The 11563-nt window shown below is 44.0% G+C and overlaps 1 protein-coding gene across 1 annotated transcript; it reads right to left on the reverse strand.

The window, feature by feature from the left end:
- Nucleotides 1–291: 291 nt before the first annotated feature.
- On the reverse strand, nucleotides 292–1545 carry LOC139211213 (forkhead box protein G1-like). The gene has a single exon (XM_070841495.1). The coding sequence runs from the start codon at nucleotides 1543–1545 to the stop codon at nucleotides 292–294; it is 1254 nt and encodes a 417-aa protein (XP_070697596.1).
- Nucleotides 1546–11563: the final 10018 nt, after the last annotated feature.

Here is an 11563-nt window from a genome sequence, read left to right on the forward strand (position 1 = left end):
TATACTTAAAGTGTTACCTTTGGCAAGTCTAGTTTACAGTTGTACAACCCGCGGGTAACAAAACTTTGTCCCTTTTTCAATAAAATGCGAAAAAAATAAAAATAAACCCGATGCTCTTCGGGGAAGAATATGGCCAAAAAGTTTCACTTCATATATATTTTTTTGCGATCAATGTTTGATATTTACCACTTATTATTTGCCCTTAACTTGGCGTCTTTTGTGCGTCCTCGTCCCGGTGCCATCCACGGAGAGGTGGTGGTGATGGGGGAGGAGGGTGAGAGAGGGGGGAGTTCAGTTTAGGAAAGCGTTTGGGGTCACCCTCTTTTGATGGGACAGCACCCCGGGGAACCCCGCGGACATGCCCGGGGAGAAGGCCGGTAGGGAGCTGTTTCTGAGGGAGTCCGACAGCAGGGACTGCGGGGAGCTGCTGGTCGCCAGGCCGCCGAACTGTGCGCTCTGCTGGAGATGTGGCGGCGGAGGCGGCGGTCCTCCTCCCGGCGGCCCCGGTGCCGCTGTAGCAGCGTGTTGGGTCCCTGAGACAAAATACCCGGCAGTCTGTCCGGAGAGCAGCCCGACCGGCGACGTGCTCATCCCGTAACTGTTCGTTAAGCCCAGCGCCCCGGCAGCCGAGCCGCCGAGGATGGAGCGCCCCAGGTCCCCGTTACTCAGCTGCTCCACTGCGGGCAGCAGCGACCCGTAGCCGGCCGCCTGGTTCAAAAACCCGGGAGAGGATCCGTTGTAGTGCGGGTGGTGGTGATGGTGATGGTGCAGGGAGAGAAACGGAGAAATCTGCCAGTAGAGCGGGTTGTTCGCCCGCTCGTTAATCCCCAAGCCGAGAGGAGCGAAGCGCAGCCCGCGTTTCATCGCCAGTTTGCCCCGGGAGGTGGCGGAGCGCCTGCGGAGCTTCCCCGTAGTCCCCCCGATGAAAACATCATCGCTGCTCGGGTCCAGCATCCAGTAGTTCCCCTTGCCCGGGTCGTCGTAGTGCCTGGGCACCTTTACGAAGCACTTATTGAGGCTCAGGTTGTGCCGGATGGAGTTCTGCCAGCCCTGCTTGTGCTCCCGGTAATACGGGAAGTTTTTCATGATAAACTCATAGATGCCGTTCAGCGTGAGCCGCTTCTCGGGGCTCTGTCGGATCGCCATCATGATCAGAGCGTTGTAGCTGAAAGGAGGCTTGTCATATTTCCCGTTTTTCCCGCTATTATTACCGTTAGTATTCTGCTCCGGTGTGGCCTTGGCGCCGTCCCCTCCTCCGCCACCCCCTCCGCCCTCCTCCTCCTCTTCCCCCTGCTCCTCCTTGCCCGGTTTCTCCTGGTCCAGGGCCACGGCTGTGGAGTCCACCTCCGGTACCTCCGGTGGGTCCAACGACTTCTCAGAGTCGGAACCCGGGGAAGGAGAGACGGTCCCGTGAATGCCAACGGCCGCGGCGGCGGCAGCAGCAGCGACGGAGTCCGGTCTGTCGCACTTGGAGGGCAGCAGGAGGCTCTTGATGCTGAAGGAGGAGGACCGGTGGACGGTCGGCGGGTCTTTTACATCCTCCATGCCCGGTGGCGGGTCTCCCAAAAACGAAGAATAAATAATAATAAAAAAAATAACAACTACAACTCCAAGCTCGTCCACCTCCGTTATCCGGGCTGGAAACGAAAGAGAGACAGAGAGGAGAGAGAAAGGAGGGTCAGGATGAGAGATGCATGGATGGAGGAGTGGAGAGAGAGAATAGAGGCAGACAGACAGAGAGAGAGAAGAGAGAGAGAGAGAGAGAGAGCGTGGCTTGGATGTGGAGAAATTAGTAATTAAGGAGGTTCCGACTCGAGGCTACATCACGGAGAGGAGGAGCTTCTGCAACTTGGTGATTTTGTCAACAAATCCTCTTTTCTGCTTCTTCCTCTCCGTCCTTCCGTCTCCAAACGGAGACTCTGACGACCTCTAACGTCTCCAACAACACAAACCTGTCATTTTTATCTGCTCTCCTCAATCTTTCTCTCTCTCTTTTGGTATTTACGCGCATGCACCTCTGCCTAAATTCGTTCTTGTAAATGTGCCGTGCGTCACGCGCTCCCCTCTCTGTGCATGTGTGCGTAAAATCCCATTCTGAGCCTGTGCGTAAAAGCGCACGTCCGTCTCAATGTGCGCGCGCCTGTGCGTGTGCGTAAAAGCGCACAGGCATTCAGGGCAGGCAGCCTCCTCGGCTTTGTTTTCTCAACGACAGCAATAGTTTGAATTCATGTCGGCAAACACAGCGCGTGCACGGTCCGTGTGCGGCCATGTGTGTGTGTGTGTGTTTTGGGGGGAGGTGAGGAGGAGGAAGAGGAGGAGGGGTGAAGCACCCAGCCCGCCGCTATTGTCTACTAATAAAAATCATTGTGCCGGGCAGGAAACACGCACGCACGCACACACACACACACACACACACACACACACACACACACACACACACACACACACACACACACACACACACTCAGAGCCCTGAGGCGGCAGGTCTGACGCTGTAACCAGAGCGCCTTCTGTTGGTAGCAGTGAGTACTGCAGCACGAATAAACCTTTTTCTGACCAATGTGTTACAGACTATAATAATAATGATAATAATAATAGTTAGAATAATAAATAAGAAAGCTTGTTCTTAACTTTTTGAAACTTCTTTTTTGAAAGCGTTCCTGCAAATGACTTTAAATGCAGAAAAAACTTCTCTGTGACTGGTGAAATAAAATGAGGGATATTATTCGTTGTCCACCAGATTGATATTTTGTCTGTGTGGGTGATGATCTGAAACAGGTTTTACACCAACATGTTGGAATCTATAATCAGTTAAATGAAGAAACATACTGTGAAAAGGTGTCTCACACATTTCTTCTGCAGGCGAATTTAAGGGCATTTGGACTCTTCACCTCAGTGTAAAATCAGTGTAAAATCGTGGCTGCAGCCTTTTATCAAATAGAGGTTAAAAAAATCTATATCTATCTATGTCTTGAGCTTCATTTTACACTCATTTCCCAAAGTTTAGTCACATCAGACAGCATATTCGTTATCTTTGGAAACTTTATAATCTCCCTTAGTATTAAAAGTTGCTTGAAGAATCGCACTGGAAATCATGTTACAGTGGAGACATTTTCTAAAGACTTGATATTTTTTTAAAAGCCCTTCATTTCCTTTTAAAACTTTTCCATCACGGAGGCCTTCCTGATTTTTCACATCAGTATTCACATTTAGGTTAAAAGAAAAAGTGAAGAATAGAAGGCGTCAGTGGAGCAGGAGGAGCAAGAAGTTAAGTTAAGTCACGTAGTCGTTTCTGTATATGACTTGTGTGATGTGTAATTCAGATAAAACATTAATATGCTACATATAAGATGTGATTGTCATTTCCCACTTTTCCCAGGTGCTTTCCCTGTTGCCATGACTACACAGGTGAGTTATCTTACACTGACCCAAAACATATTTTGCAGTCATTGGTGTAGTTTAAGCTGAACACAGAGTTTAACATACTGGATTTTTCCAATACTGTTGTTGCAGCGTGCAGCTTTGCACGGAGTCTTGGAGTCTACCTGTGCCCCCCCGTCCCCCTTCTCCTCACCCATTCCCCCACATATACAACCCTGTGCATCTAATCACCGCCACCCAGAGTGCAAAATGATAATATAAGACATATCTAAACAAAATAATGTAACATGCCAACAACAAACACAAGTGGCTCCTACAGAAGACTTAAAGTTAGATTTTGATGGACCGTCTCAGATGCAGGTGCTGAGGATCAGTGAGGTGTGAGGTCATGAAGTCAGTTGATGTTGTGGTTTGTGCTGCCTCTTAATAAACTAAGACAAAGCAGTTTACTCGCAGTAACTCGCAGAGCTTTGAGGGCCTCTGGAGTTTTGCCCGGTTGCTAATGCGGCCCTGGTTCTGCTCCAGACTGGGGAGCTAGAGTTGGAAACACTTTGAGACAGTTTGTAAACGGTTGCCCAACTCCTCCAAACATATTTTCTTTGTGAAAATAAGGATTTAAATTTAGAGTCACTACAAAAGTAAAGAAACCTGGCAGACCTCTTCGTCTTTCAGTTCAAAACTGAATTGTGTTTTTTAAGAAAAACCCAAATTATTTCTATTATTCTATTAGCCTCTAAAGCAGAATAAAAGACACGGTTGTTAAACTGGGACTCAGAAAAACACAACTCAAAATCAAAAGTCCATCTACTCAAAGTTCAAAGCATTCAAAATCTCTAATTCAAACATATTTAATGTAAATATTCAGTGATACACACAGTGATCTACTGTTTGTTTACAGTCACTGCAGATTTTGTATGACAACAGATCTGAAATCCAGATTACACACACACACACACGCACACACACACACACACACACACACGCACGCACGCATGTGCGCTTCCTCCTCCTCTGCCGTATTAAATCTCTGCTGTGTTTTTGTGCCAGATGGTGTTTCTGTTTAACTGGATCTGAACGTCCAACAAAGGCTCTGTTTGGGCTGCGTTCACAAGCATGAAGGCACAGGCAACACACACACACACACACACACACACACAGAGTACCTTTGATTAATTTACTTTATTTATGTTTGGTTATCTTATTCAGAGTCAAATATCTTCAGTGATGTCACATGTTTCTGAATGACACAATTAATTAATCAATTATCAACCTTAAAAATCATCACCATTTCATATTCATTGCTGCTTGTCTGGAGCATCGTGTGCCAGACGTCGCCAATCTGTAGGATTTCATATTTACAAACAGCTGGCGCAGGTGTGTTTTTTTACCTCTTCAACTACAGCGTCTCAGGAAACAAATCAGTGGTGTCCATTAGATAACGAATAGGGCCAAGCTTTGCTCCCCGATGCAGCGCGTTCAGTTGTTCACCGCCATTGCTGGTACAAACAGATTCACATCAGACCAGATAAAAGTTAGTATAACCCAGTTAATCGGCACCACTTCAAGCAACAGCAGCCCAAAACAAAGGGACAGTCCAACTGTATTATAAACATGCTCAATCAACCCGAAACCCCCAAAAACTTAACAGGTGCCATATTTTCCATTCAGAGGCTCTTCCTGTGCAATAAGGGATTATTACTGGCATTTCTGTCACTCTCACTTTCAGTTTAATCTCGATAAACTGTTGGTTTGCATCCAACTTGACAGATCATCCGAGTGCATGTGTCCTGGCCCCGTCACACTGACAACAGTGTTATCCGAGTGGGCGACCAGCACAGCAATAAGTATCAGGAATAAGAGATCCCAAGTGTTGCTTAATGTGCTCTTACATTAACGATTATGGGCTTAACTGCTTGCCATAAGGTAAGCAGTCTGCACTGTGAGCCTGCAGCGTAAGGGCAAATCCATCCATCTCTCCATCCCCATTACCTGCTCATCCTGTGCAGTCGTGGGGGGCTGGAGCCTGTTACAGTGGGTGAGAGGTGGGGTCACCCTGGTCACATTTCAGCTGTGTTGAAGAATCTTCTGTGATTCTATATCCATAAAATGATTGCTTTGATATATCATTAATTCCTGAGGATTCACAAGATTTATTATGATAAATGAAATTAGATTTCATAACTGTATGTAGTGTAGATGTCATGGCAGATACATGAAGGTCGGTATCTGTCCTGATCTGATACAGGTTTTGGTTTGCTTGTTTAGTCCACACTAGAACTCCAACAATGAATTGACTGTCCAATCAACAAAACATGTATTGGTAATAATTTCAACATTAATCGTCATGCTTTAGTCAGTATTGCCAAACATTTGCTCGTTCCAGCCTCTAAAACGTGAGGATGTTCTGCTTCTCTTTGTCATAATATGTTAGTGGCCTGAATATGTTTGGGTGTCAGACTGTTGGTTGTACAAATAGGTATTTGAAACATCACTACGGACAGAGGAGGAATTAAGCAAATTTTCACTGTTTTCTGACATTTTATAGACAAAATCACTCATTGGTTAGTGGAGAAAAGCAGTAACAAGAATAATCATTGGTTCCAGTCCACAGTTTTACTGACAGCTTTCATACCAGAAACCAGAGTTAAGAGCTCCATAAAACAAAGTTTTGCAGCTCCTTTAGTTTCCACTCTGACAGAGGAACCCTGCAGAACTCTTCTTCTCTTCCTCTGTTTGAGGACCCTGTGCCGTAACCTGCTTCATCTCCACAGTCGGACAGTTCCAGCGTTGGCCGGTGGTGTCAGTTTTTCCGCTGGCCGCGCTCGCCACCAGCTGCACAGATTACAGAAGTGTTGCCAAAACAGCGCAAGTATTTATGAGCGGCTTTTTGGAGTTAGATTATCGTGAGTCTGGTCTTACAAAACATGAACTTGGCTGACTCCTGGTTCACTCGCCCGCTATCATAAGCCCTCCATGGAGGAGGGGGACAGAAACCTGATGTGACCTCCCGGCTTTCATTTCAGTATTCTTGCAGTACGTCTCCCTCTCGTGTGGCCTGCACTGAGAGCTCCAAACCTCAGGACCAACTGCTGCTGTCTAAGACGAGGTGAATCAAGTTGAAGGTCTGATTGATTTCACCTGGTAAAGCCGATTAAGTCATCAAGGAGAGGAGACACTGCAGGAAGGAGGTTTAAAGCTCCACCAGCTCTCTTTTTCAAATCGGTGTTTGAGTCACAAAACCATCAACTTTACTCTTACTATTACTTAACTATTACTATTACTAATGAACATTAAAAATGTAGGTACTTTTATGATGATTGCATCACCTCTAGGCTGTGATTGTGGGCCACGTTTTTGTCTTTTTTTCAGTCCAGCTGGAAACACTGGTCCAAACTTGGCAACTACAACAAATGGCAACTACAGATGCCATTTACACACCACAATGTCAGCCTGGCCATGCCCAAGTGTTCTGGATGATCTGATCTGATTCTCATCCCAGGGTGTGTTTTCTGCATCTACATTAGCTTTTATCCAGGTAAGGTATGCTGACACACATCACATGTTCATACCAAGTGGAAACAGGGTTCCGAAAATAGATCTGTATTTGATTCAGCAGCTCCGGCAGCAGCTGGAGTTTACAGCAACAAAAAGACATGAGATACAGTCTGAGTCTACCTTGACTGATAAATGTCTTTAAACCATTGTGTGTGTGTGTTCGTGTTCCTGTTCGTGCATGCAATGTTATGCCAGTAAATCATTAACCACCATATTAAATAATTATTTCACAACATTGAGGGCTACATGTGTAAGTGTAGCTAACTGGGAAAAGCAAGGCATTAACATTGCCAGGATTTTATGTTCAGTTCCCCCTGAGGCCAACTGGTTCTTAAAGTGTTTGCAGCCTGGATGTGTGTTGGATGTTCATTTAAAATTATCTGCACACACATCATGTTCAGTAGGATGTATATATGGCATATGTTACATGTTACATCTATTCTGCTTCAAGGCAGATATTCTTTTAGTCTTGATATGATCATTTTTGACCTGGAGAGCTCAAACTACGGCTGAGACAGTCCACAACCACTATTAATATCAGCTGATCAGCTTGAGCACAGCCAACATAGCATTCTTTATGGCAATGACTGCTGCGGGAACCTGGTTGCACAAACTTTCAACTTAATGCAGATAAGATGCACACAACTTCTCAGTTGTTTGCAGGGAGTGATGCACAGTACACTGCCAATTCTTTACAGAAGAAAAGTCCATCTGATCAGCGTGTTGTACCAAAATATGAAGAATACAGTTCTCCACCCCTCTCGAAGTTCAGATGCTCAAAGAGAATCTGTGTATTTAGCCATTAATGGTGAAACTCTTGACTGTTTTGAATGATCTGATCACACAGATCCTATTGTGTAGGAGCAGATCTATGCAGGAGATTGTTATTCACAAGCACACTGTATATTGCTACTGTTTACTGACCTTGCTTTCATAATGTTTTTCTCAAAATGTTAGGTCTTCATTCTTGAAACCTTAGTTTTTTTTCACTCCAGTGATGGCCCCTATAGTTTTAGTTTTCTGTCAATGATGGAACTACAAACTGTTTTTTTACTGCCTTCAGGAGTGAGGGGTTTTTAAAAATGCACTGTATGCTTATACCTGCTATTTTGAGCTGTGAACTAAATGATTTTACATTACTGTTATGAAAAGCATCAATGCTGGTGTTCATACTTGCTTTCTTTATCTTTTTCTTTTTTTACCAAATTTGTAAAAATTGGCATTACATATGTTGAAAATGGCTGAGATGGAGTCGAACTGTTGGGACACATCTGTGTAATGAATTTTATATAAAAAAAGAAAGTTAATGCCCCCTAATCAGATCGGATGTCACTGAGGAACTCACGTGCGGCCCCCCATCGTCTCAGCGTCTTCCCAACTTCTAGCATTTTTTTAAACTATGCAGTCGGTGGAGTCAGGCTCAGACTTGGGGGTGAAGTTACACTTAAATATTTGTCTAGACAGCATCATGAAGAGCTTTATTGTGATGGTACATCTGATGCGTGATCACATATCCTAGAAATCTGAACACCATCAAAAAAACATTGTTCTACAGCTTCAATGATTTGCTGTTTTCCTTGATAGTGGCAGCACTGTTTTGTGAACCAGGAAAACTATGTCAAATAATTCATAAATGGTTTGTGGAGAACTATGACAGAATCTGACAGTCTGTCTGTCACTATGAAGGATCACCAACATTGTTTTTCAAGCATGAGCTGCCCCTCCAACTCCACCGCCGCATTTCTGACCCCTGTGTTGAGTCTTTGATTGACCTGTGCCATCGCAGAAGGTCACGCGGCCATAGCCGCAGCTGTCGTCACCAACTGGATTTCCAGGATCACAGACGCGCTCGCTGGATGTTTGACAAAGACCTCTCAACCTGATTTCTTTCTTTTCAGGTACGTACTCCGGTCTGTCATTCGCCTAATTTCAAACAAACTGTGACAGACATGACAGCATCATCGGCGAATGGCATCATATTCACTTATTGAGCTTGACATGATCCAGCTCCAAATAGTTTAAAGTTTAAACCAAACAGTTTCAGAAGGAGGAGTGAGTCTCAGCGGAAAAATGAGGACAGTGGACGGGAACTTACTTCCTGTCAAAGCATGTTAAGACCAAGGCGGCCATACTGTACCGCAGTAAGACCCTCTGGAGAGTACAGTGCAGGGAAGAGATGGGTCCTGGTCCTCCATGTTGGCGATATTATTACAGCCTGAGCCGTTACACCGAGAGACGCCAAACTAAATCAGGCTGACTCGCCGGCAGCTTCGGGGTCATCTGGAGTTTACAGCTATTAATAGCACCGGGTGTTGGAGCAGAAACACCAACTGAAAACACACACACACACACACACACACACACACACACATCGCTCCTCCCATACCACAACACACCGCTCACAGAAAATATATTTAAGAGTACATTCATCCCTGCAGCCCCCCGCAAGGCTTTTCCCACACAGACACACACACACACATACACACTCTACAGTAACGTACACACTAGTCATTGAGAGAATGAGGAGGAGGAGGAGAAGAGGGAGAAGAGCAGGAGGAGGAGGAGGAGGAAGGCTGGCCTGGTTGGCGCAGCGAGAGAGCACCAATGTTGCCACGAGGCAGAGAGAAAACAAAACGTCCGTTGCAAATCAAAACATTAAAATTGATTCATTCTGGGTTGTTTTTCCTTCCCCCTCCTCCTCCTCCCCATTCCTCCCTCTCCCTGTTGTGTTGGGGAAGCTCACACACTGACCTACATTGGCAAGCAGTGATGAAATCGGGGGGGTTTATGAGATTGTGTGTGGTTGGCGATGTCAGCCTGGTGTGTGAGGGTTTGTTTATACCTCTGCATACATGCATTTAATGTTTGTATGTGTGTGCGTAAACATGTCAGTAAGACAGTAAATTCTATGATTTGAAATATGTAGCATGTGGTTGCTTCTGTACACTGAAGAAAGTTGCGGAAAATAACTACATTTACCCTTTTAGGTGTATATAAAGTAATTAAAATTAGCCCAGCTTTAACATCAAAGTGATGTATGCATAAATTAATAAATAATGGTTATCCAGCAATAGTAATCTCGAGATGGCATTTCTGCATAATGACTACTTTTACTTTTGGTACCTTAAGCTTTTTACGCCAATACTATTGAACTTGTACTGAACTGAACATTTAATTGCAGGACTTTTACTTGTAAAGTCTATGAGAAAATGAGCCAACTTCTCTCTTGATTTGTTGGCTCTGTGAACATTTCTTAGTCTCTAGTTTACAGTCTTCTTCAACACAGCATGATGTTCATTTAGTAAATTATGGTCCCATTCAAAGGAAAATAGACAAGGAAGCAGGGGAGGCTTTAAGGCGGGGCTCCTGAGTAACCAATCAGCTGAGGTCCTCACTGAAAATATGTCACTTCTGGTTCCAAAAATCCAAGATAGCGACAGCCATAAAACAAAAATGGTGACGTCCGTCAAGCCAAACTTGAGGCTTCTAGTTTCTTCATGTACTTACAACAAAGACAACTGAGACTGAGCAGATCATATTTGAGTATGAGCTAATAAATGCTTATTTAGCAGCGAAACAATCGAGGTAAATGGAGTTTGACTAACAAAGAGTCTACTAACACAGACTAACACAGAGTCTACTAAATACGTCCAAATCTTAGTTCAGATCATCAGACTGTCAACATTGTTTTACTTTTATCTGTCACTTGCTGATCAATAATCAGTGACTCAAGGATTCCTTGTCCAAAACAACCCAAACTCAAACTCAAAGTGGGTTTAGCATTGTCAAAGCACATTGTACAAGGTAATATAGCAGTCAAAAGCACAGTATTGAGAGGCAAAAATAAGACCTATATTGTTACCATAAGATGGTACAATATAATGAATAAACAAAACAAGAAAACTGACTTTTGTTTTGAACTTTAAATCTTTTATTCAGCTACTTACATATCAGGGATACCAAACCATTATTTTGTGTTTTATTATGTACCACAATGTCATGACACATATTTCACACTACATGATCCAGTTAACGAGGCGGAAGGTTTCTACACACACACTCTCTCTCTTTCCCCTCTGTTAGCCATCCTGGCTGTTCATTCAACTTTGCAAAGTACAAGTAAAAAAATACAAACGAATTAAGTTTAGCAGAAAGATGCAAACCCTACCTCAATCCATAAATATTTAGATAGAAATATATCATATAATACATATATAATTTGAATTTTAAGTATTCCTCAAAGTGTTTCTCCAGGCAAGGTCATCTTTCATTATTTGGATTGCACTGATTAATATTCACTGTTACTATTTTGCAAGCACATAGAAATGAACTAAAGGTGCTGATTATCATTGAGTTTTATTTGCCTGTCAGAAATGATTCACTGTTTCTATTGAAAAACACAATTATAAATCGGTCAGATTTTAAATGAGAGCTAGAGTGCATCAGATGTTTTTATTCCTCTCTACAGAAAACATCTACTGTTTTTCTCCAGCTCTCCTTCCTTCTTCTCCTCCTTCTTATGCAATTTGCTCTCCTCCTGTGGCCTGATGTGCACGTGCTTGGTGATTAGCAGGTGTTTCTTCTGCTGTTGAGTCTGAACAAACTCAAGGTGTCCCTCATGGGCCAC

The sequence above is a fragment of the Pempheris klunzingeri genome, chromosome 12 (assembly GCF_042242105.1).
Source record: "Pempheris klunzingeri isolate RE-2024b chromosome 12, fPemKlu1.hap1, whole genome shotgun sequence".
NCBI classification, from domain to species: domain Eukaryota; kingdom Metazoa; phylum Chordata; class Actinopteri; order Acropomatiformes; family Pempheridae; genus Pempheris; species Pempheris klunzingeri.

What these genes read in the sequence shown, in the direction of transcription:
- LOC139211213 (XM_070841495.1), bottom strand. Translation starts at nt 1,545, where the DNA reads ATGGAGGATGTAAAAGACCCGCCGACCGTCCACCGGTCCTCCTCCTTC.